The sequence below is a fragment of the Triturus cristatus genome, chromosome 3_1 (genome assembly GCF_964204655.1).
Source record: "Triturus cristatus chromosome 3_1, aTriCri1.1, whole genome shotgun sequence".
Classification (NCBI taxonomy): domain Eukaryota; kingdom Metazoa; phylum Chordata; class Amphibia; order Caudata; family Salamandridae; genus Triturus; species Triturus cristatus.
The window spans coordinates 874,383,981-874,411,579 of NC_140583.1; the positions used below are offsets into that span (position 1 = coordinate 874,383,981).

General features: G+C 44.7%; 1 protein-coding gene across 2 annotated transcripts in view; it reads left to right on the top strand.

Annotated features, from left to right (window-relative positions):
• Positions 1-27,599, top strand: part of FASTKD1 (FAST kinase domains 1) — a 199,845-nt gene that overhangs the window by 138,661 nt on the left and 33,585 nt on the right. For both annotated transcript variants that reach the window (XM_085645355.1, XM_085645356.1), the window contains 2 exons: positions 4,067-4,180; positions 14,949-15,090. In XM_085645355.1, the coding sequence (XP_085501481.1) occupies positions 4,067-4,180; positions 14,949-15,090 (256 nt within the window). The remainder of the gene's footprint in view (positions 1-4,066; positions 4,181-14,948; positions 15,091-27,599) is intronic.

The following is a 27,599-nucleotide window of genomic DNA, read 5'->3' on the forward strand; positions in this document are numbered from 1 at the left end:
TGTTCGCGGATGATACCCTCTTACTGTTAAAATCGTCAACGGGTATTCAGTGCATCCTTGATGGTTTTGCGAACTTTTATAATATGAGGGGTTTGGAGAACAACTTAACAAAGACCAAATATATGGTCTTCAACCCCCCCAGGACGACCCGCCCAAATCCCTCCCTAAATGGTACACTCTTGGAAAGGGTGAGTATTTTTGATTATCTGGGTGTTACATTATCAGAGCACTTTGAGTGGGGGTCTCAGTTGGCAAAAGCAAGCCTCAAGTTAACCCAGACCGTGGGTGGGATTAAGAAATTGCACAGAACTTTAGCATTCAAGCCAGCTGCCCCCATTGTGGAAATATATAAAGCCCATGCAAGGGGGGCCACATTATATGGGGCAGAATTGTGGGGGCATTGCTCCACCTCTAATCTTATGAAGGTCGGGAACAACTTCATGAGGCAGCTATTAGGCCTTCCTCGTAGCACCCCTCTCGGACCTCTTCGCATGGACTTGGGTATGAGGCCTATCAGCAAAGAGATCGCCCTTAGACCTTTTACATTCTGGCACCGGGTATGGGTGACCCCGGAGTTGTCCTTCTACAAAGCAGAGCTTAAGGATTTTGTCAATTTCCGTCACCAAGAAAATACCGTGGCTTTGCCACATAAGGGATCTCTCCTTAAGGTTAGGCAGGTTGAACCTCTGGAAAACCCCTGAGACTTCATGCCCAATGATATCTAAGCGGGAACTAGTGCAACATCATGCCCAATGATATCTAAGCGGGAACTAGTGCAACTTCACAGGCATTCTAACATACTGTTCATACAGGAAAGCCCTACTGGCGGATGGATGACAATAGAGTTCCAACAAGTAAAAGATGTATATAGCAAGGAACTCTTCCTGGACGTGATTTATCCCCCATTGGCCAGGAAACTGTACGTGCAACTTAGACTAGGGAACCTGTATTTATTTGCACACACAAGCAAATGGGCCAAAGAGAATACGGCTGAGTGTCCTGCTTGTAACTAAAAGCTAGAGTACGAAGTACATGTACTGTTTTTCTGCCCTGCATATTAACTGCCTCGCAAACGCTGGTTAATCCAAATATGCAGACATTTAGGCTTCGTGCGCTACACAGAGGCATACAGAGTTCTAAAATAGGACACACACCCTCCAATTGTGTTTGCTGTGTCACGTTTCTTAAACCATATGTGGCACATACGGCGGGTTTGATTAAGCACCACCCTGGGTAGATCTCTGTGTAGGAACTGCAAAGGTCCACATCAGTGCAAACACGATCAGGGTCCTCTGTCTCAGGCTATATTTTTTCTCTATTGTCTTTTTTTTATTCTTTTAACCTTGTAAATATTTTAACTTGTGTTTTTATCAAATGGGTGTTTTTATTGGAGTCTAAAAGTGTTTGAGGACGCCTGCTTTTTAATTGTCACATCTTTGTAGAAGCAGGAGAATCCCGTCTCAAGAAGGCAATTTTGATATATGGAACATATAATTGCAAGTGTTGACACTTTTCATGTGTTTTGTTGTTGCTGTGATTTTTAATAATGTACTTTTATGGGCCTAGTGGCCGAAATAAAGTTATTGAATGAATTAATTAATTGTTGCACATTAGATCTGGCTGAAAATGTGGGCCTCCATTTGCATGAACTTACGAATCGTTATTGTAAAATGGGCTAACCTTTTACGCGGATTGCAATGCCCTTGTTCGTACTCTCATCTCCTTCACTTTGCCAATTTGTTTTGCTTCAAAGGTGACTTCTCACCTTATTAAAACTATTACTTTTTTGGATATCTCTTTTTCTTCAGAGGGTTTTGCACCAACTGTGGAGAATCAGATCTCATTGCTGGTATTGCGTTCTTGCTCTTTCTCTCATCCGTCACCATTAGGAATGTGATTATATTGGTCATTATTTACTACCAAAGCTGGAAACCTATTTGAAAAAGGAAGTGCAGGAAATCTTTAGGTCTTTTTTATTTCTCCTTTTGGTCCCTGCTTTGACTCCTGGAATTCTATGGGGTCCTTATTATACTGTCAAGTATCTTGCTGCATGGTGACCTCCAGTAACAGTGGTGGACTTCCCCACTTCTATGGAGATTTATAAATGCAATATTTTTGAGCAAGCAGGCTAGTCAGGAAAGGCTTTGCCATCTTATTTGCGAAAGTTGCTTTCGGGTGGGGTTTTGATGGTTTGCTTTTATTCAGTAGAAAGACCATTCAGGACATCACGTTGTTCTTGACTGTGTATTCCTTGAAGGTGGCTAGGTACTCTGGGTGAATCAGAGTCACTTGGTGCTGAATCCATCCAGGTTGAGGTAGAAATGGCGTGGTTGTTGCTTTTCAGAGCCCTGTTCCCTTTCTTCACTTTTTTTTCTCTGTACTCTTTTCACTCTTCTCATCTCCTCCATACACATTACCCTCCCATCCGATTCTCAGTCTCCTTTTCACACCTCATCTTCCTCCTCCACTCCTCGCTTGCTTTATGCCCCCTCCTTCCCTGCATCTGGCTTTTAGTAGGCTCTGCTTCTCCAAGGTCATCTGTCCTCTCCTATCATCATACCTGATCAACTGTAGTTGCCTCAGCTGAAGGGAGAATGGAAAGATTGAGAGAAGGGAAATAATGGGGATGAGGGATGGGCACCTGTCGTAGGAGCACTGTGTGTGTGTCCCCTCATCTGGTGAGACGGAAATTTCCCTTGCGTTGCGTACCCAAACTTTAGATGTTGACCCCTGGCTTTAGTTAATCTAGCGTGTGCACAAAGGCCTAGGCCTACCCTTTGACATAAGTCTGATCCTGGAAAGAGGATTCCTGTCCCTTTTGCAGGTTCATGCATGTATCGCTGTGATAGCATCATACAGTGTTTTGGGAAATCCTTGTGTGACCAGACCTTTTACCTGTGTCACTGGACTGGAGGCCTACTGACCCTCTAGTGTAAAGTTGAGCTGCTACAGATGAGCCCAGATCATTGTAGAAAGGACCTGAGCATATGGGTCTATGCAATTTTTGTGTGGTCTCCGTGTTACTAACTCTAGTGATTAAGTGAACCAGATTAACACATACCTCTATCTTGAGCACATGAACATGTCAGGAGTTTCCAAAACTTAACCTGCAAGCCTGTGTCTCATGTTTCCTCCAAGTCATGTCTCTTGTCAATTTAAAGGCTTCTTTGGATTTTTGGAAAGTTAGTTCTAGGTTTAGAAAGTTTTGCATTTGTCCCAGTATTGTAAGTAACAAGGGCTTAGCATGCTCTTCATGGATATGATAATGCAGGGTTTGAGGGGAAGCGCAGGAATACAGTATCTTGTGGTATGCCAGTGCTCTAAACCTGATTTGCAATTTGTTTATTTTTGCTTTGTAATTAAGGATCTTATGTTCTTGTCTTCCATGGAGAAGTTTAGAAATGTGTCCTGATTCCACAGCAGTCTCGCTCAAAATGTTAGTATAGTTTGTTAATCTTCAGAAATGATTTGCCTATAAGTGAAACCCGGGATTATCATGAAATGTCTTTTAAAGGAGGCTGTTAAAAAAAAAGTCATTTACCTAGAATTAATCTTAAAATATTAGAACAAAACATTTGCTGACCAGTTGCTTTTAAGAAAGCACTTTTAGAAGACATATATTCTAATATGAGATTTTAGTGATTTATTGACAATGAGCCTGGTTTGCCCGAAATATTCATATCGAGTTATTTTTTGTTCTACCTATGACTTGGTAAAAATATTTGTATATTTCATTTTCAGAACAATTTTTATAATTGTACCAATGCCTTCACACAAAATTTAAATACATTTCAGCTGTTTTATGGTGGGATGTAAATTAAGATAACCTTGTAAACTCTTACAATTATAACATTGTGTTAAAAATTTAGATTTACATTTTAGTATTGTGAAAGGGCAGGACGTCAGAGGGTCAAACATTCAGTATTGACCATAGCTCCTTTGACTTCTTATGTCTTTAGCAGCCTTAAAAATTGCCCCAGTATTCACTCTATACAGATTTGAAATGTGCCCTTATACCAGATATCATTTATTTGAGTCAATAGTACTGTGGTTTTATTTTGAACAGGTAATGTCAGCCTCAGTGCAGTGCAGCATCAAGTGAACCAACTGCTGGGAGAGCTGCTGGGAGGAATGAATTATGCAAGGATATCTGTGAAGACACCCTATTATTATACCATAGGTAAGTGGTGACCAAACGTGCATTAGATGATGAGTGATGGCACCTCCAGAAAATAAGAGATCACTGTAGTTTTAGCATGATTACCAGTTTATTTTTTAAGGCATGGTTAAAAATGTAGTTGGGCAGTGAAAATATGTCAACTGATCAATCCGCTGCTCACTGTTCCCAGCCTAGCCTGATAGTTCACAGGGTCTAAGTGTAGAGTAGTGTGAAGTATAAGCAGAGAAAAAACTTCACCAGTTATAGGGTATCGCCTATTTGAAAAATTGGTTGTGGCATAATTGTTAACTTCAGAGTTTAGTTATTCATTGCCAAAATCTGAACATTTCACCGTAGGTACCAGGGATCTTCATGTCTTGCCTCGGATGCGCACGTTTAGTTAGGGAACATATGGCATTTACAAGTAACTATAGCCCTGCAATGCAAAGAACAATGCATTTCAGTTTCAAACCAACTGTTTATATAGTTAATGTCTAGTATATTTTTAGTATACTGGGCACTCCACATATGATACATCTTCCAGGACGAGCCCGTTACCCATCCTCACATTACTTCTAGAGTCTGGCTCCTTCTCAACTTCCAGAACAGAAACTGCTTCTGCAGCTATTAGATCGAACTTTGCACATCTATACTCACCTGGTCTATTCTTGTGGGGCAGACAAGAGACCAGAGTACCTATAGGAGGTAAAGGGCAACATGGCACCCTTGGTGAGGGTGTAACTGTAGGGGCATGCCCCTCCTCTTTATGTCTCATGGTGCTTTTCCCACAATACGGGATATTAATATAAGCTAGAAGTACAGGATGAGTAGACCCATTGCATGATTTACATTTTATATTGTTTGTCCTGAAACATAGGTAAAGATGTCAGACTGTTAGATAAAAGAATATTATTTTAAGTCCTCATGAAAGCCTGAGACCCATAGAGATAAAATATGCCTATACTAGAAAGGGCGTAGGTTCATAATACCCCATTGACACCGGTCTATTTTTATCTATACCATGGACACCCGTTATTAAAGGTGATCCAGCGCGTGAGTGGGAGGAAATGAGGAATAACATGTTCGAGGCATATGAGCTGCAGATTATACACTGTGCATAGATCGCCATCTGGTGTTGGGCCCGGATGTTTGCAGTTTGTTTTTCCTCTTGTAAAGTCTTTGGAAGTCACGAGGTCGGTGACTCCTCCTTTGGTTCGCATTGCGCATGGGCTTCGGCTCCATCCTCAGATTGTTTTTTTCCGCCATCGGGCTCGGATGTAATACTTCGCGCTCCGGTTCCGAACTTTTCCAGTTCAACGATCGACGCAAATCCTCGCTCATCGAGATTCTTCAGATAATAAATCATCTTAATCACCTTCTCTTCGACACTTCTTCGATTCCGGTCGTCGACGGCGGCCTTCGGGCCTATCCCGGCTCCGGTCTCGGCTGATGGAAAGAACTCCCTTCAAGAAGTGCCCTCGATGAGGGTCCAAATTCCCCCACACCGATCTTCATGAGGTGTGCAACCTCTGCCTCTCCCCTGAACACGAGGCTCGAGACTGTCCCGCCTGCAAGTCTTTTAGATCGAAAAAGACTATTCGAGATCGAAGGGCCAGACGCAACATGGCGCACCCCTCGACCTCCACTCCAGTCGACATCTTCGGGGATGACGTCGAAGCTCCGGGACAGCAGCACATCGCAGAAGATGACGACGACCTCGTCAGTGCTTCCGAGGCCGACGACTCCGATGTGGAGGACATTATACCCCCTCCCACACCGATACCCAAAAAGGCTTCGGTCACGCCTTCGCCTTCGAGCCTAGGCAAGACCAAGGACACTGCTTGTGGAGAAGTGTGGCTCACTGGTTAGAGTAGGCAGACCTGGAAGCAGAGGTCAGCCCGGGACCAGGGTTCAATTCCCGGCTCGGCTGGGTCTTGAGTGCATAAATTGTCCATGGACTCGATAATTCTCGCTCCAGTGCATACTCGATTCATGGGTTCACACTCTGCGACTCTGGGCAATAGCTTGCTTAATCTCCACAATGGCCCCTCGCGGCGGGATGCCTGGCTTTCACCTTGTGGATGCCCTGCTGGGTTATCTCACAGGGGAATACCAGGACGGGTTCCCTAAGCAAGCGCTTAGAGACCGGTTGGTGATTTGCGCTATATAAATATCTGTACATTTACATTTAACACCCCACCTTCGGGCCCGGTAAAGAAGCCTATTAAGCCTTCCGGCAGCTCGGGCTCGAGCCAGCCTACCAGCGGTGCTGAAAAACACCCTTCGGCACCGAAGAAAAAATTGGCCTCCACCTCCACACCGAGCTCAACACCAAAGCCCTCGGTGTCGAAACCCGCCCTCTCGGTGCCGACCAAACATCATAAGGCCCTCGGCGCCGACACTCCCGTGCCGAAGCCTCTCTCGACACCGAACAAAAAATCGGAGGTCCCAAAAAAGCATGGCACAGACCAGCCTAAAAAGCCGTCGGCGCCGACCGAACAACCAGTGTCGCAAGAACTATTCACACCGGATCCTCTGCAAAAGACACTTACCAAGGATCCAAAAACTGGACATTTGACACTGTCTTCAAAAAAGAGACATTTGGACAAACCAGCTCCACCTCCAAAGAGGAAGGACACTGCTACCTCCCCTTTCAGAGTGCCTTCCCCACCTCCTCCACCCCCTCCACCCTCCCCACTTCCACCTTCTCCACCTCTGCCTCATCGCTCTCCGACCCTGTCTCCAGACCATGATGATCAAGGGGACCCTTCCTACGATCCAGCAGATGTGCCACAAGACCCCACCCCTACTGGATCCCCAGACCCATGGGATGACTATAATAATCCGGACATCCCAGATGTCCCACAGGATGACCTTTATCCATCCAGGCCATCCCCACCAGAAGACTCGTTAGGTTTTCACCACCTACTACAGAGGGCGGCACATTACCACCGGGTAGAGCTACATACTGACCCTGTGGAGGAAGATTTTCTCATGGACACCTTCGATACTGCACATAGGTCTACTGCTATACTACCTATGCTAAAAGGAGTAATCAACATGCACCAGAGGTTTTTAAAGACCCAGTCAGGGCTAGGGTCCTAAACCCACGTATAGAGAAAAAATATAAAGCCGCCCCCACAGATCCTGCATACATTAAAGGCCCTGCACCACTGGATTCCCTAGTGGTATCTACAGCTAGGAAGAGATCAAATTCTCAGGCGTCAGGCGAAGCACCACCACCTGACAAAGAATCCAAGCTCCTAGACGCGTCAGGGAAGCGCACTGCGTCACAAAGCCGCCAATATATGGCGTATCGCCAACACTCAAGCGCTATTAGCCAGATACGACAGAGCGCATTATGATAAGCTAGAAACCATCATGCACCATCTCCCTGAAAAATACAGAAATAGGGCTAATGAATTGATCCAAGAGGGAAAAACTATAACTAATACCTCTATACGCTGTGCCCTAGATGCGGCAGATACAGCCTCCAGGGCCATAAACACCAGTGTCCTCCTCCGTCGCCACGCCTGGCTTAGAGTTTCAGGCTTTAAACCTGAGGTGCAAGCCTCCATATTGAACCACCCATTTGATCAACAACATTTATTTGGTCCAAAAGTTGATGAAGCCCTCGAGAAGATGAAGAAAGACACTGATACGGCGAAATCCATGGGAGCCCTACAGTCACACACTCCTAGGCGCTCTTTTTGCCGCTCTTCCTTTCGGGGCACGGGTAGAGGCTACTCCTCAGATAGCGCATCCACGTCCTACAAATCCCCTCCTCAGTCCACTTTCACAAGGGGTTATCAAAGAGGCGGCTACAGAGGCAATAATAATAAAGGCAGAGGGAAAACAAATACCGCCCGCTCTGCCACACCACCTACCCTATGACTTTCCCCCACTCCCTCCAGACCATCCCACTCCGGTCGGGGGCAGAATACAAAATTTCCTTCATGTCTGGGAGACCATCACCTCAGACAGATGGGTGACCCAAATTATTCATTCAGGGTACTGCCTAGAATTAACATCTACCCCCCCAAACATTCCACCCAGGCAACGCCCAATGTCTCAAGAACATGCCACGTTACTAAAACAGGAGGTAATCTCCCTCCTGCAAAAACAAGCCATAGAGCAAGTCCCCATCAATCAGCAAAATGTAGGGGTCTACTCCCTGTACTTTCTGATTCCAAAAAGAGACGAGACTCTACGACCTATTCTAGATCTCAGACCTCTTAAACACTTGCATACATTCAGACCATTTTCACATGGTAACCCTTCAACAGGTTCTTCCACTCCTCTCCCAGAACGACTTTCTCACCACACTGGACTTGAAAGACGCATACTTTAACATCCCAGTACACCATGCTCACAGAAAGTACCTCAGATTTGTAGTGGACGGGCAACACTACCAGTTCAAGGTGCTCCCGTTCGGGGACACAACAGCACCAAGGGTATTCACCAAGTGCCTAGCAGTAGTGGCGGCACACCTCAGAAGACAGCACATTCACGTCTTCCCATATTTGGATGACTGGCTAATAAAAGCCACGTCCTACGACCAATGTGTGCACCACACCGCCGCTACAATCCAACTACTTCACCAGCTAGGTTTCACGGTGAACCACCAAAAGTCCCACCTGATACCATCACACACAAAACAATACCTCGGTGCCACCATTGACACCTCAAAAGCCATAGCCTATCCCAATCCTGCCAGGATTACAAACCTGCAGGCTCTGCGTCAAAAATTCATACTTCAACACTCTCTCCCAGCAAGAGTGTTTATGCAACTGATAGGGATGATGGCCTCTTGCATTTTCATAGTCCCTCATGCAAGACTCCAGATGCGTCCACTCCAAGAGTGCTTAGCGCGCCAGTGGAACCAGGCCCAGGGGCAACTGACAGATCTGGTGTTGGTGGACGGTCGCACCCATCGCTCTCTGCAGTGGTGGAACACCACAAACCTTTCCAAAGGTCGACCGTTCCTGAACCCGGTTCCACAAATAATCCTAACAGACGCATCGCTCTCCGGCTGGGGAGCTCATCTGTTACTTCTCACAGTGCAGGGCACATGGACGCCGCAACAGAAGTTACTCCACATCAACCATTTGGAGTTACTGGCAATCTTTCTAGCCCTAAAATCCTTCCAGACGCAGATTTCAGGCAAGGCAGTCCTCATTCGCACAGACAACATGACTGCCATGTACTACATTCAAAAACAGGGGGCACACACTCTCCACAGCTCTCTCAATTAGCACAGAGCATATGGAGATGGGCAATTCCGCAGAAATGTTTTCTCCTGGCCCAACACGTCCCAGGAGTCCAAAACACCGTGGCAGATCTGCTCAGCAGACAAACGCAACAGATCCACGAATGGGAACTTCACCCACAGGTTCTTCACCCGTTCTTTCAGAAGTGGGGGCATCCTCAGATAGACCTCTTCACCACCCACGAAAACAAAAAATGCTCAAGCTTCGCCGGCAGATATCCACACCCATTGTCCAAAGGCAATGCGATATGGATGAACTGGTCAGACAAATTTGCATACGCTTTTCCACCTCTCCCACTAATTCCATTAGTGGTGCGAAAGCTACAACAGCATTCCCTCACGCTTATCCTGGTAGCTCCAACATGGGCCAGACAACCGTGGTACACCACACTACTGGAACTCTCGGTAGTACCACACCAAAAGTTACACCTCTCACCATTCCTCCTGACCCAGAACCATGGAGAGATCAGGCACCCGGACCCAGCGCAGCTCAACCTTGCGATCTGGCTCCTGAGGTCCTAGAATTCGGATACCTTAACCTTCCCCCTGATTGCATGAATATTATCAGAGAAGCAAGACGCCCTACTACTAGGGCATGCTAGGCTGCAAAGTGGAAAAGATTTGTTGTTTACTGCCACAACAACACAATCAACCCTCTAAATGTGTCCATAGAGCACATCATATGCTACTTGCTCCATCTACAAAGGTGTAACCTAGCATATACATCCATCCGGTTACACCTCGCAGCAATTGCTGTTTATTTACAGAACAGGCAGCACCTATCACTTTTCAGGGTGCCTGCCATCAAAGCTTTTATGGAAGGCCTCAAAAGAGTGATTCCACCCAGAGTACCACCCTCACCTGTCTGGAACTTGAATATAGTTCTCACAAGGCTAATGGGACCGCCTTTTGAACCATTACATAAATGTGAGCTGCAATTTCTCACATGGAAAACAGCTTTTCTAGTGGCCATCACTTCCCTTATAAGGGTTAGTGAAATACAAGCACTCACTATACAGGAATCTTTTCTCCAAATGCATCAGAACAAGGTTGTACTCCGCACCAACCCAAAATTCCTACCCAAAGTCATTTCTCCCTTCCATCTAAACCAGTCGGTAGAATTACCAGTCTTTTTCTCACAACCTCAAACCGTTGCGGAAAGGGCTTTACACACACTGGATGTTAAAAGGGCCTTACTTTACTACATCCAAAGAACACAACGTTTCAGAAAAACCAAACCGCTATTTGTCTCTTTCTCTCCACCACATAAAGGCAACCCTATTTCTAAATCGGGTATGGCTAGGTGGATTGTAAAATGCATACAGATTTGCTACCACAAGGCAAAGCGAACGCCATCTGTTCCCCCTAAAGCCCACTCTACAAGGAAGATAGGGGCTTCTATGGCTTTTCTAGGGAACATACCATTAGACGACATCTGCAAAGCAGCGAAATGGTCAACACCGCACACTTGCACAAAACATTACTGTGTAGATGTGCAAACCAAGCAACAAGCTAGTGTGGGCCAGGCTGTACTAAAAACACTGTTCCAAACAACTGCAACGGATGCCAGTGGTCGCCGCTAGGGTTGGGTACTGCTATATAGTCTATGCACAGTGTATAATCTGCAGCTCATATGCCTCGAACGGAATATGCTACTTACCAGTATGCATCCGTTCTTGGCATGTAGAGCTGCAGATCTATACACGCCCACCCGCCTCCCCGTCTACCTGTATCCGTTCCAGTCTATCTTATTTAGATACAACACACATGGGTTTCTTTACTGTTATTACTACGCTCCATCTTTCCCTGCTGGAGTAAAACAATCTGAGGATGGAGCCGAAGCCCATGCGCAATGCGAACCAAAGGAGGAGTCACCGACCTCGTGACTTCCAAAGACTTTCCAAGAGGAAAAACAAACTGCAAACATCCGGGCCCAACACCAGATCGCGATATATGCACAGTGTATAGATCTGCAGCTCTACATGCCAAGAATAGATGCATACTGGTAAGTAGCATATTCCTTACCGATACCCTCCCTGCGTCGCAGACCCGACGTCACACTAGCTAATTCACACACACAGTCATTGGTGGGGCCCATAACACCAACACTCGCACGTCTCTCTCTCACGAGTCTGCGCACACAGGAGGGATGAGTAATTCAAGCGCTGGACATGTGGGGGGGAAACACCTTGTAACCTATAGGGAGAGAAAAGTTATTTTACAAAATATGCATTAACATCCTTCGCCTATAGATCCCTAATCTCAAATATCAAGGCACTCCTCCCACTTGGTCGAATGGACCAAATTAGTTGGATTGGTTGATGGTGATTAAGAACCAGCTAAAACACATTTTAAGACTCAGAATCCTTATCTTTCTTAATGAAAAACCACAAACTCATTAATTCTCGTTAATCAATAATGGTTTATCTAAAATTTTCATAAAGATTTATATTTGCATTTGTCTCGTCAAAGTTTAGAATTTCTAGATTAATTCAGGTAAATCGCAGAACGTCATATTTACCTAATCTGGCTATTTGAAGTCCTCTAATTAATTGGCTCTGCATAACCAAATTTTGACGTAAATTGTCCGAAAAGCAGGTCAAAGCTCAAAGTTCTTTGCTCAGCACGTTACAGTCCCAATTTCTCAGAGGACCAGAAATCGTTCAAGAATTTCATAGTTCGTAGATTTAGAAAATGTTTGCAGTCATCAAGCGATCGGGCAGCATCTGGATCATCAGGAAATGTGTCCCGACGAACGTGGAAAAATGATGAATGGAAAAAGAAACATCTGCCCCCTTCCCTATTCTACTACCCTTTTTATAATAGATCAAGTCAAAGAAGATACAATTTTAAAATTTAGAACAGTCATGATTGGCTGGTCGAGATCGTCCGACTTATATTTCCAGATTTTCAGTACAGTTCGAGGGGTGAGGTCATTGGTCAGCGAAGAGTCGGCTTTTTCCGGTTTTCTGTAAGGTTGATTGTTCCCCTGTCTTGGCAAATGTTCCGTTCCTCATCCTTGACCGGGGACATGTTGTACAAAGGTCGCCAAGAGGTTCAGGATATACACTCGCACATGCGCAATTGATTCCGCGCTTCACGAGACAGTGGCCACTTCGTCATGTGGCGACAGCGGCCATATTGGATTTAGGCCCAGATGCCAACTTAAGCGAAATAAACACAAAAGAATAATTAATTCATAGAAATGGTGTTTCTAATGTTAACCTCTTGCTAATCCCTCTATGTGCTTGTATTTATCTAGCATATAGCGACATTTAAAGCCATAATATTCACCTTTTCGATCCAATCAGGAACGCAAACCTCACAAAAGCAACATATATCATGCAGCATTCTATTACCACATATACTATTGTTAATATGCGTACAGATTTTAGTTGTAAGAGTTATTTAGCCATGCAAATAGCAAATCCCATGTGTAGTTCAAGTTTTAATAATGTTGATTAGTATACATGCAATACTCGTTTAATAATATTATAGTTAATAGATTATATAATTAGTATTTTCATGCAAAAATAGAGGGGGTATACAAAATGTTGCACTACCTGCTCCATCAAAGAAATACCTGGGTGTTCGTAAGGTATTTTTATCGCTCAGAAGACCCCAGCAGGAAATGTTTTCAAGTGCTCCCTGGAATATGGTTGAGCCATCCTGGTTTATAGGGACCAGGATGAGACCCAATGATGAAGCATGCTACTAATACAGTGGTGAGAGTATTTAACAGTTTTGAGACTTCACATGCATTACCTTCCATTGTAATCATCTTGATTCCGATTGGAAGTCTATTTGATCATAGATTGTGAAATACCATTTTGTGATGAATAATTGATTAGAGCGACAGTATCCTATATTCTGGAATTTCTCTCTCTCCTCCTCCATCATATAATTGCTGTTTATGATCGGATTCATGTACTTTGGGAATTGCAACAACATCATCTTATATATGAATGTTATTTAGCAAAGTGTTATAGGTAAAAGGCTTTTGTAATATTATGTGCTTGTGATCGTCGAGAGACGCGCTGCCAAGTAATTCCGAGCTAACATAATGCCGGAGTATTCAAGGAAGCAACGGTTGCTCCTTTGATTAATTTTGTGGCGTAGAAGAGGTCTTCAGTAGAGGAATGCCTTTGATTGGCTCCTTTCTTGATTTATCCTTTGTGTAAAGACTCCAGGCATTGAGGTTTTGATTGGCTCTGAGGGAGAGTGCGCAATCTATTTCATCATCTCTCCAAGAGAAATGTTCTTAAACAGGCTGTACACTCTTGGTTTATAGTCCTGATGAATACCCCACGGTGATGTTGCCTACCCACACTCTTATATAGGGGGGTCGATCTGTCAACGCTAACTGCACAAGCATTCTTTGCCCAAATTGACGTATTTATGCTTGGAATGAAAATCGCATGTCTATCTAGGGTGATCTAGTATATATGGACGCTGAAATAAGTCTTTGTTTATGTGTTCTTTATGTATAATAATTTGATGTTCTATTTTCGTTGATATTTGTGTAATTTTTCAGTCACTTTTTTATGTCACGACTATGTATTTTTGTATTTTCTGCTCTGTTCTGAATTCATATAATGTGCATTAGTCCAGTCGCTCATTAATATTGATGTTAATAAATCACATACGATATATGATTTTCTAATATATTGTACACAATTTTTCAAGTTAAATTGAGTTTTTATCATTTGTGATTTATGTTAATGTTTATGGTAAGTTGTGTTCTTTCATGCATCATTAATTGATAGTCCCACATCAGTGAGGACAAATTGAGCTATAAAGTAATTTCCTTCTTTGTGGCAGAAGCTCTGTCCATATACTGTGATCACAAGTAAGCACATTGTGGTAAAAACGTAGACACCCACAATACATTATTGTGTTACATAAGAAAGGGTCATGGGCCCCAATGGCAATCCGTGCCACTAAGGTTCTGCTTTTTACTGTCCATCCAAGAGTCGAAAATGGGAACGTGGCCTCTTAAATGTAGCACTGATTTGTTATCAGTCCATCTCACTAGCATGTTTTTGCATTCTTTCATTTAGGGTTGGACAGTCATCATCAGCAGTGGAAATGTTTAGGTTTGGAGTGGCAGGGGGTTGAATATGTTTAAGGTCCATAGTAGTTTACTCTCTGCAGAGTGGCCTGGTTGTTTTCTATCCAGTGTCCTTTGAATAATTTGTGAGAGGGTACTTAAGCAGTGACAAAGGTAACAGGTATGGCTTTTACATTTTTTGTTAGTGGATGTGCTTCATCGCTGATTGGTGAAGTGTGTGTGGTTGTGTATATGAGTCAGTGATTGATTGCGGGAACAAGCAAATGGTTGGGTGAATGGATGGGTAAGCAAGTGAATGCATGGATGAATGGCTGGCTCAGCACTGAATCATGTTTCTGTTGTCCTTCCTAAAAATGTTTTAGCTTAATAACAGTTTTATGGTCTAGCTAAATGTTTCATATTAATGTTTTTTTTTATGTAGGCTAAACTGTTAATTATTTTTCCTGCAGATTTTGAATGTGTTCTGGATAGGAACCGAAAACCCCTGCCATATATGGACAGAAATACACTTTTGTCTGATTTAGTAAAAACGAATTGGGGACCAGATAGTCAAGCTATTACAAGCAGAGATCTTCCACCAGACGCTCAAAGGTTCATCATTTTTTTTCCATGCATATGTTTTCAGTAATGTTCTCTTATCTACATTAAATAATCAATTGCTAAAACTGTATTTAAACCTAGGGACTTCTGGTTTATTGGCTGTTTTGGTCAGGGGCATAGGAAGGGGGTGTGGTGGGTGCGGGCCGCCCCGGGTGTCCTCACTGAGGGGGGTGAGAAAATGGAAAAAATATGTTTTAAACACATATTTTTGCCAGTTTGTCAAGCTGGGGGTGACCAGAAATGTTCTGCACCGGGTACCACCTGACCTTGCTACGCCACTGGTTTTGGTTATGCATTACGTTGTTTTTTAGGTCCAGCCAGCAGCACGCATGCGCTGCTCTGCGAGGCTTGTAGTGTCTGAATATGGGCGTGAAGCACCGCCCATGCATTCTGTTGGCTACTGTTACTGCCCTTCATAAAGGGCTTCTTTTGTGTGGTGGGTATGTTTAGTTGATCCCACCTTTGAATGTTTCTGACCCTCCCAGGCGACTGGCTCCGTTACTGTGGTGTTCTTCTTTTTTTTCATTTAATGTCCTTTGTGCACTCTTTTCTTGTTTGCATCAGCAGTGTAGAAGCACGGTGCCCGCTTCAGGGATGCTGTGCTTTGTTTTGGATGGCTGAATATTGCACACATTTTTCTTTCAATCAGATGCGGGCAGCTGGTGAGGATGTAGACAGGTTTGGGGTGGCCGGGGCCAATGCAGGGGCTGTCTCCTATCACTGCAATGGAAAGATTAGAAACCTGCCTGGGTCATCTTCAGGATATCTGGTCTAGTATCCGTCTTGCAAGTTCCGAGGATGACGCCCTGTTCTTTGTTCTCTGTACCGGGGAGCAGAAAAGGAAGAAAATATGATGACTATCTTTATTTTTATAGTGCTCGCTCACAGTCTTGTAGCTTCGTAGCACTGTTACCATGGGTGCTGCTGGCTGCCCGTATTTAAAGGTGTTTAATGTATCAGCCTTAGCAGGATGAACTACATGTATCGTTATTCGGGTAATGCAGAATTTGCATGTTCGAGGCATGTGACCTGTAGATCATATGCTTTAAGATAGATCGCCATCTGGTGTTGGGCTCGGATGTTTGCACTTTGTTTTTCTTCGAAAGAAGCGTTTGTAGTCACGAGGTAGGTGACTCCTCTTTACGGTGATAGAGCGCATGGGCATCAACTCCATCCCCAGATTATTTTTTTCCGCCATCTGATTCGGATGTGTATTGGGTTTTTTTCCCGCCATCTGGTTCGGATGTGTATTGCTGCGCTCCGGTTCGGTATCGTCTTCGAACTCTTAAGATGTGCAATCCTTACCACTCAACGGTATTGTTTTCCATTGTGATTTCCCTTTCGACTCACATCATAAAATCCAACATCTTCGATCGGTAACTTCGTTGCGGGCCGTGAGGCTTTCCCGCGCTGACAACGCCAGCAGTCCATGGAACAGACTCCATTAAAGAAATGCCCCGGGTGTGGTGCTAAGTTCTCAAACATGGACCTGCATGAGGTCTGTAACCTCTGCCTATCCCCGGAGCACGAAGAAATCAACTGCGAGGCCTGTTGATCATGCCGATCGAAGAAAACGTTTCGTGACCGTCGGGCTCGATGTCACGAGATGCGACGTGGCACTAGCCCGGTGCCAGACATCTTCTGAGAAGAGTCTGAATTCCAACAGCCCGGCACTGAAGAACACCAACAAATCTCCATGTCTGAAGCCGACGACTCCAACATGGGAGACGACTTGAACGTCACTCCAGCTCAACGAACAGTGAGTAACGAGCCCCAAGTGGCCACAAAAACAACAAAGTCCCCGGGATCACCTTCGCCCTTGGGCCCAGGTCAACACTGTGAAAACATTTCAGATGACCGGCCCTCTGGCCCAGCTGTGACACATAGGGATAAGTCTTCCGGATCGAACCCGCCCTATTCGGGTGCCGAACCCACATCTTCGGCACCAAAACCCAAGAACAAGCACATGCCTGACACTTCGCTGTAGGCACCGAAGACATCTTCGGCACCGAAAGACTAAGATCTGAACCCACATAAACCCAAAGCTTCGGAGCCGACATTGGCTAAACCCAAAGCTTCGGAGCCGACACCGGCTAAACCCAAAGCTTCGTAGCCCAAACCAGCTAAAGACAAACCTTCGGAGCCCAAACCGACTAAAGATAAACCTTCGGAGCCGAAACTGGTAAAACTTAAACCTTCTGAGCCAAAACATTCCGCACCGAAAGGCTCGGAGCCCAAAAAGCACACAGCTCCTCTTAAAGCTTCAGAGACTAACCCTGTGAATCAAAACAAAAGGACAAAGACGCCCCATCCAAAGAACTTTCTCCACAAGACCCTTTGAATACAAAACAGAAACAATTACATATTTGCCCTGACACCGGACACCTTCTAGCAACACTTCCTAAAAAACGAAAGCTGGATCTTCCAGAGGGCTACCATATACCTCTGAAGAAAAAAGACATGGGTACTAACCCCACTCCTCCTTATATACCTCCCTCTCCTCCACCTTTTAATCCAAACTTATTAATTTCACCATCAAACTCACCACCACCACCACCTTTCTCACCTGAGCCACAGGATGAAAATGATGGGGACGGGGATGACAATGAGGACAACATACCACAGGACACAGACCCCTGGGATGATTACGATAAAGATCCAGATCATAATAATGACCCCGATCTATATCCCTCCAGGTCATCACCACCCGATTACCATATTGGCTGCGCACAGCTTATTAACACAGCTGCTCTGTACCATGGGGTGGAACTACATACTGATCCCCTAGAGGAGGATTTCTTAGTGGAAACATTTGCTCCCTCCCAGAAATCTACAAATACTTTGCCCATGCTCAAAGGCATGATAAAACACGCCAACGAGGTATTCAAAGACCCTGCTAGAGCTAGAATACTTACACCAAGGGTGGATAAAAAATATAAAGCCGCTCCTACAGACCCAGTTTATATCAGAGGCCAGTTACCCTTAGATTCTCTTGTCATCTCTAACGCACACAAAAGAGCTAATTCGCAAACTACAGGCGACGATCCTCTCCCTGACAAGGAGTCCAAACTTATAGACGCATCAGGCAAGAGAATCGCATCACAATGTGCTAATCATAATCATATTGCCAATGCTCAAGCTTTGTTAGCGCGCTATGATAGAGCTCACTATGACGAGCTGGAAAAACTAATGCAGCATTTACCAGAACAATACAAAACTAAAGCTCACGACCTCAAGAGGGGAAGCTTATCACAAACACTTCTATAAAATGCACCCTCGATGCGGCTGATACAGCATCTTGTGCCACTAATACCAGCGTTTTACTACACCGGCACGCTTGGCTTCGAATCTCCACATTCAAGCAAGAAATACGATCATCAATACTTAATCAGCCTTTTGATCAGGAACATCTTTTTGGGCCAACAGTCAATTCTTCATTAGGAAAAATGAAAAAAGACACCAAGATTGCCAAATCCATGGGGGCCTTGCAACTACCTTCTAATAGAGGCTCCTTTCGTCGCTCCTTTTACAGGGGTGGCTCAAAAACAACTGTGTCAGAAAATACCTCCTCCTCTTACAAAAGTCCCAATCAATCTTCCTCCTCCAGAGGATATTTTCGAGGAGGATACAGAGGAAATAACAATAGGGGAAGAGGCAGAGGTAACTTCACCTGCACTTCCCCCACCCGGATCATTCCACTCCTGTCGGGGGACGTTTCTCACAGTTCCTACCTGTCTGAAATTCCATCACAACAAACAAGAGCGTAAGACAAATTATCCAGTATGGTTATTGCCTGGAACTTACCTCCACTGCCCCAAATATTCTTCCCAAACATCGTGCAATGTCCTCAGAACATCTCACCCCCTTAAAAAAAAAAAAAAAAAAGAGATTCTACCCCTGTTGCAAAAACATGCAAAAGAACCAGTCCCCTTAACTCATCAGGGCACGTGGTTTACTCTCTATTTTCTCATTCCAAAAAAGGACGGCTCTCTCAGGACTATTTTAAACTTCAGACAGCTGAACCTCTACATTCATTCAGATCATTTCCACATGGTCACCCTCCAACAGGTGCTCCCATTGCTTCAGCAAGGCGACTTTCTTTCCACTGTGAATTTAAAGGATGCCTACTTCCAAATTCCCATTCACCCCGCCCACAGAAAATATCTCAGGTTCTTGGTGGACAGTCAACACTACCAGTTCAAAGCACTGGCATCTCCCAGGGAGGTGGCAATCCAGTCCAGTTTTAAGCTTATACAACTTAGAGTACTCCTCTGGGCGTATTACACCAACACAGCACTTGTTAAAATGGGTCTGACGACCTCCCCACTCTGTGCCCGGGATTGTGGCTCCTTGGGTACTTTCTTGCACCAGTGGTGAGACTGTCCAGTTCTCCAACACTATTGGAGTGAGATCCTGTCTACCATGTCCCGCATATGCCGGAAATCAATAGAACCCTCCCCTAGACTCTTGTCTTTTACACATCTGGGACGCCACCAATCCTAACCGCACCGAACAGCTATGGGTCTCTTTGGGCTGTTTCATAGCAAAGGGTAATATAGCCAGAACATGGAAGGGGGGAGTTGTGCCCAGGCGCACAGATTGGGCGGAGGACATGGACTGGTGCATGCAGGCCGAGAGGGTGATATACGAGAGCAGAAGCTGCCCAAGCAAATGGATTAAAATATGGGGCCCCTGGAACGAAAGCAGGGGGTTTCTGTGTACCCCTTTGAGAATGACACCCCACACACTATGGATAAGGAGTCACTTTGAATATCTAATGTCATCAAGTATCTGTCTCATTCTTTGTAATGTCTCATTTGAATTTATTGATTATATGTATTATGCGTCTGACTTATGTGATATGCTAATCTCGACGATTGTTCTTTTTCTTTATGTTGATGTTTTTTGTTGTATTGTTGTTTTGTGTATCTCTAAAAAAAAAAAAAAGATTTAAAAAAAAACAAACCACTACCAGTTCAAAGTCCTCCCCTTCGGGGTAACCACAGCACCCAGAGTTTTTACCAAGTATCTAACAGTAGTTGCAGCTCACTTAAGAAGACGACACATTCATGTGTTTCCTTATCTGGACGATTGGCTCATAAAGGCCAACTCACAACACCGCTGTGTTCAACTCGCCCACAAGACAATTCAGTTGCTTCACCACTTGGGATTCACTGTAAACCTCATCAAGTCCCACCTCCAACCGTCCAACACACAAATATATCTAGGAGCTACAATAGACACTTGCAAAGCTCTAGCCTACCCTAACCCAGTCAGGATACACAACATGCAGGTTCTAATATCACAATTTCAACCTCAACACTCATTACCAGCTTGAGTGTTCATGCAGTTAATCGAGATGATGGTCTCTTGCATTGTAATCGTCCCTTATGCAAGACTCCAAATGCGTCCGCTACAGGAATGCTTAGCGCGCCAGTGAAACCAGGCTCAAGGCCAGTTAACAGATCTGGTGTTGGTAGACAGCACCCATCGCTTTCTGCAGTGGTGGAACACACAAAACCTTTCCAAAGGGCGGCCATTCCTTGACCCGGTTCCACAGATATTACTAATAGCAGACACATTGCTAACCGGCTTGGGAGCTCATCTCCACAATCATACCATTCACGGCATGTGGACTGTACAACAAAAACAGTTCCACATAAACCACCTTGAACTACTGCCAATTTTTCTAGCATTAAAAGCCTTTCAAGTCCATCTAGTCTGCAAAGCTGTCCTAGTCCGTACGGACAACATGACAGCAATGTACCATATAGAAAAACAGGGAGGGGCACACTCCCTACAGCTCTTGCGAGTAGCTCAAAGCATGTGGACATGGGCGATAATTCAAAAGATATATCTCCTTGCGGAATACCTTCCTGGAATAGACAATCACATTGCAGATCTGCTCAGTTGTCAACGACAACAGATCTACGAATGGGAATTACATCCTCAGGTTCTCCTTCCATTCTTTCACATATGGGGCTACCCAGAAATAGATCGCCACACACCACAACGAAAATTGCCCAAACTTTGCTTCCAGGTATCCACACCCATTGTCCAAAGGCAATGCGCTATGGATAAACTTGTCAGGAACTTTTGCTTATTCTTTTCTGCTTCTCCCGCTCATTCCATTAGTAGTTCGGAAGCTCCAACAGCATTCCCTCACAATGATCCTGGTTGCTCCCAAATGGGCTCGACAACCTTGGTTCACAACCCTGTTGGAACTATTTGTAGTTCCTCATCAAAAACTACACCTCTCACCCAAGCTTCTCACTCAGAACCATGGAGTGATAAGATATCCAAATCCCAGTTGACTCAACCTTGCGATCTGGCACCTGAGATCATAGAGTTTGGCTACCTTAATCTCCCGCCAGACTGTATGAACGTCATTAAAGAGGCAAGACGTCCTACCACAAGAGCATGCTACGCAGCAAAGTGGAAACGATTTGTAATTTACTGTACAAACAATCATATCAATCCACTAGATGCTTCCATTCAAAACATAATTTGCTATCTCTTACACCTACAACGCTGTAACTTAGCATACACATCTATAAGATTGCATCTCGCTGCAATAGCCGCTTATCTACAAAACGGACAACATTTGTCTTTGTTTAAAGTGCCCGCTATCAAATCATTTATGGAAGGACTCAAAAGAATCATTCCCCCTAGAGTTCCACCCTCTCCAGTTTGGAACCTTAATATTGTCCTTACAAGACTTATGGGCCCGCCATTTGAGCCTCTGCACAAATGTGAACTACAGTTCCTCACTTGGAAGGTAGCCTTCTTTATAGCCATCACACCACTTAGAAGAGTTGGTGAGCTCTAGGCACTAACCATACAAGAACCATTTTTACAAATTCATCACAATGAAGTGTTTCTTAGGACTAATCTACATTTTTTACCTAAAGTTGTTTCTGCCTTTCACCGCAACCAGTCTGTTAAACTACCAGTGTTTTTCCCTCAACCAGACTCAGTGGCAGAATGTGCTCTGCACACACTAAATGTCAAAAGAGCAATACTTTATTACATTGAAAGAACTAAATCTTTTAGGAAAACCAAACAACTCTTTGTTGCTTTTTCACCACCGCATAAAGGCAATCTCATTTCAAAAACTGGTATTGCACGATGGATAGTTAAATGCATCCAAATATGCTACATTACAGCTAAACACACATTAACTATTCCCCCTAGAGCGCATTCCACATGCAAACTAGGGGCTTCAATGGCATTCTTAGGGAATATACCCTTAGCTGTCCTCTGCAAGGCTGCAACTTGGTCTACACTTCACACATTCACAAAACACTACTGTGTAGATGTGCATGCAAAACAACAAGCTAGTGTGGGCCAGGCTGTCTTAAGAACACTTTTTCAAACTACTGCAACAGATGCAGTGTAGCCACTGCTACGGAAATAACTGCTGTATAGTCTATGCTAAAGCATATGATCTACAGCTCATATGCCTCGAACGGGAAATGCTACTTAACCAGTATGCATCTGTTCTTGGCTTATAGAGCTGTAGATTCATATGCGCCCACCCGCCTCCCCGTGTACCTTTATCTGCTGCAGTATTATCTTACTTGGATACAACACACATGGACATCTCTTTCTATTCTTACTAACTCCATCATCTCCCTTTATGGCGAAAACAATCTGGGGATGGAGTCGATGCCCATGCGCATCATCACTGTAAGGAAGACTCACCTACCTTGTGACTACAAACACTTCTTCGAAGAAAAACAAAGTGCAAACATCCGAGCCCAACACCAGATGGCGATCTATGCTAAAGCATATGAATCTACAGCTCTACATGCCAAGAACAGATGCATACTGGGTAAGTAGCATTTTCCTTACTTAATTATGTGAAATTTCGCAAAACTTAGCTGAAATGCAAAGCAGTATTAATGCTACATTTCAGCATGAAATGCATTTTCCAGTCCTTTTTGGCCAGAAAGACTAATTTCATGCTAAAAAAAACAGAGGGAAAAAAGTGTTGCAAGCAGCCGCTTACATTCTGGTAGTGTATGATGTTTCTGTGCACCTTCGCTATTTATTTGGGTGAAAACGGTGCCTAATTAGGCAACACAAGCATAATTCAAAAATATGCTAAATCGGTTGGTAAGCAGTGGTTAAAATGGTATTAAATAAGAGTAGGTACTCATTGCCCAAGGGTAGCTGCGTGCTACTGAGAAGAATCCTCTGTTCTCCCTAAACATGCCGATGGGTCCAGGGGGAGCTGTACAGGCGCAGAACCCACTCTGGCCCAGTGAAGTGCAGAACTCCCTCTGGTCCGGTGGAGTACATTGAGCAAGGCTGCACCTGAGAGGTTCCCATGTGTGTGTGGATGTTGAACAAGTTGTACCAGTAGCCCTCTTTGTCACTGATGCTGAGAGGACTGTGTGTCTGGGTGAGCCCGGGACAGAAGTAAGTACACAGGGGTGCACTCTGGACACATGGCAAGACCAGCCCATGGCTTCTGGTTGTGTGTGATGCTTGCACCCCCCTGTGCCTCTCCACTAGCGGTGGGCAAGCCTAGCACTGGCCCAGCCCAGATGTCTGTCTTAGGTCTGGTTCACAAGGGGATGGCAAGCCAAAATGGAGCCCGGCACAACACCCCAGGCACTGCCACTTCTCTCCTAATGGAGCTGTGTTCAGAAACTATCACTGCCCCGGCGAGCATCACTCGAGGCAGTCCGACAGTCCAAAGTACTAAATTAAACACATTCTCAATTAATCAACTTTTTTCATCATTACAGAATTTTAAAGAGTGCTTATCCTCTGAGGTCCAAGAGATGGGGGGCCGGTGGCATCTTCAGCGAGTATTTGGTGCACGAGCTGAGCTCTGTGCCTGCGGTAAAGATTGTTAAAGTGCCCCCAGGGGCTCGTCGGGCCTGTGATCTGTACTTCCAGGCCCCTCTTCCGTGAAGGCCCCTTTTAGACACCTTGGTAAGGCCCGGAGGGCGCAGAACCCTGTCTGCACCATACACTGAGATGCTGACACTGCACCTGATGCTGGGAAATGCACAAGGGGTCTAGCTATCAGGGGCCCATCCTGCAGCCTACACTGCAGGGTGTGTACACCAGAAATCTGAAAAATTTACCAGTTCATTTGTTTTATTTAGAGATTTGCAAGTGTCCGTCCTCCTATAGAGGAGCAGAGTTTGCATCAGAATTTCACGATTTGTACTCTGTAAAACGCCTTCTGCTCGCGGTGAACCTTGGCAGTAAAGAATAGAATAGTCCAGGGATAAACAGCAGGCCGTTCGCCGCAATAGAAAGGGTGCCAGATGGCTCTGTGATCAGGCCCTCAGTGTCCCATTTCTGGACGTTCACAACAGTCCAGTGAATTCTGGGAGCTGTAGTCCAGGTTCACCTCACTGCAACCATTTGGACTGAGGCTCAAGGTCCTACTGATTTTCAGAAGGAAAAAACGCATATGGGATACTTATTTTGTTTAATTATGTATACGTTTTATAAAACACTTCTCATCTTGGTTACTTTAGAGGGATTGAGCAAACTAGCATTTGCAGTGCAATAGTCTTGCATTTTCGAAACTTTGACCTATTTGTATTGTAGATGACAGTGGGGGGGGGGGGGGGCGGGGTTGCCAGCGGTAGACCAAAAAAGTCCAGAATATCCACTTAGTACAGCCATATCCTCAAACCTTTGCGGAAAGACAAAAGGGAAGTACAGTTTCAGAGTTATTCGGTAAGGGAGTTTCACAGTTTTGGACCTAGTCCTGCAAAAGATCGCCCTCTCATCCGGCCCAGTTGGAACCCAGGCACAGTGAATAACGCTGGGCTTTCAGATCGGAGTGCGTGCAGGGGAATAGGGTTTTACTAGGTCCTAAATATACCGTGGGCCTATCCTGGCTTTAGCCTTGAACATCTAGCACAGAGCCTTAAATTTAGTATGTTTCGTGACAGTAAGCCAGTGAAGCTTAAAAAGAGATAGGAAACTGAAGTGTGTTTTGGAAACCGGAAACCGGAAACGCAGTCTAGCTGCTGAGTTTTGGATCATTCATAGGCGTTGAATTAGACGCCTGATATGTTCCCAAATACAAGATGTTACCTTAGTCTAATCTGGATAAGATTAGAGGTTGGGTCACAGTCTTTTGGGCGAATTTGGGGATCGTCCAAATCTTCTTCACCTATGTTAGCACAGCAAAACAGTTGGAGGTGACTTTATAGACACCTGAGGCTTCTTGGAGAGATTCTTGTCCAAAAGAAATGCAAGTTCTTAACCTTGGGGGACAGATTAGGAAGAGATCCTAGGGAGTCTGACCAATTTTAGGGACCTCAAGGTTGGGGGTTCTGACCCAGGACCATGACCACTATTTAGCCTTAGAGAGTGAACACTTCACCATGTCGCCACTCGACTCAAGCCCAGGTTAAGATGTTACTGTTAAGAGCATTTGTAAAGCGTAACTGTTACCCTAAGGTGTCCTGGCTCTAGCTACAATCCTCCAGAGAAGCACAATTTGTAACCAGGTGAGCAATCAATTAAAAAGCCAAGTTTTTAAGTACTTTCTAAATTCAAGCAGATCTGGGATATTCCTCAGGTGGAGAGGAAGGTCATTCCCAGCCTTAGCCGCACAAGCACAAAAGCTTTTACCTCCCCACCTCGCTTTTTTTGTGGGTGGTACTATCACCAGTTTTGCTTCTAGAGAGCGCAGTGGTCTATTAGGCACATACCACTGAAATTGCCGCTTCAGCTAGTCAGTCCCTGTGCCTTTTAGAGCCTTAAAAACCATGCAGAGTAATTTAAACTGCACTCGTTTCTTGACAGGCAGCCAGTGGAGTCTACGGATTTCACTGGAGACAGATGCATATTTGGATATACCTGAAAGCAATCTAGTCGCCGCGTTCTGCAAAAGTTGAAGATCCAAAAGAGAAGATCATTTGGGTGGTGTCAACATAGGAAAGAAGGGTCAAGTCACAGCTCTCCACCATGTCTGCCAATGTGCACATGCAGATGTGAAAAAGCAGAGGACTTGGCTGTGAGCCTCGGGACCCCAGTGGTTAAAGTAAACCTTTTGGATTTAAAAATGGCCGACAAGACTTGAAACGAACAATCCTTAAAGAAAGATGTTATCCAAGCTGAAATCATTCCCTCAATACGTAGAGATGTCCATCTTTTGAGTAAGATGGAGTGGGACACCGTATCAAAGGCTGCGCTAAGATCTAATAAAAATGAGTGCGGACCCCGCAACAGGTTTTAGATGATATAAGCTTCACATGTCAACAGTTTAGTTTCAAACGCACCATTGCTCTCACACTTGACACCACAATAAAGATAGTTTCATTGGAATCTGCCCTTGTTTATGTTAGGCATGGTTTGGAATAAAAATCTAGTACTTTATATTTCTATCATCTTGGTGAATACATTCCATCCCCCACAGTAAAGCCCATTTTACAACATGTCTCTCTGAATGGCTTCAAAGACCTAGTTAATTCTGAAACTCTCATTAGAAGCACTGCCATCATACCTTGGCTGGGAAAGATATTTTTATTTTTTTGGTATACTTTTGATCCTTGAACAAAGAGCTTGTTGGAATTCTTGAAGTAATCTCAGCCAGTCAGTTGTTTAAGGCTGCATTCCAGCGTCTTGTTTTTCATCCACTGTACCGCAGTTGACAGTGACCAGTGATATGCAAAACTAGCTTGGTTCTGCTCAAAAGTACCAATCTAGACCAAGATCAGCCATATGCAATACAGACTTGATCTTGCTCCAGTAAGAACAGCTCAGCACTATCTGGCAGGCAAGGTCCCCTGTAGAAGGGAACGCCAGCAAACACAGGCTGGCGTTGGCTGACTTAGGCTTCATCAGTGAGGCATAGCTTATGGCCTGTGGCACAGTAAGCACTGGGCTCATGTTTGGGCATGCACATGACATGTAAGGTATCTACTGTAGCAAATTTATGTAAAGGATGCTTGAATTAATTTCATCCACTGGCAATCGCCTGGGCTCCAAGCCAGCCTATTGGTTTTTGTCTGCTGGCCTCTCAGTCGGGGTTGTACTGTATGCGTTGGAGTAGGACCAAGGCTGATATTTATATGGATGGTCTCTGTCTAGCGTGGCAGAATGGGCAAAACATGATGGACCACATCTTATCCCGCAGCCATGCTTAATGAAATCTTAACAAGTGATTTCTGTTGGCACTTTCCTTTCAACAGATTCAATGCAAGGTAGCCCTTGTGTGCACATAAAACATGACCACCAGGTTCTGTCTTCAAAAACAAGGAGGCATCCCCCCCCCCCCCTCAGATGTAGGCCCTGAGACAGCGCATTTGGCACTGGGCCATCCATCAATAAGTTCATCTCCTGGCAGAGCATCTTCCAGGAGTGGACAACGACTTTGCAGACTTAAATGGGAACTCCACCCACAAGCGCAGGTCCCTTACTTTCAGAGAAGGGGCACCCCCAAACATAGACCTTTTCACCACAAACAAATGCAAAATGCCAAAATTGTGTTTCCACATACCCAGTCCATGTTCTGT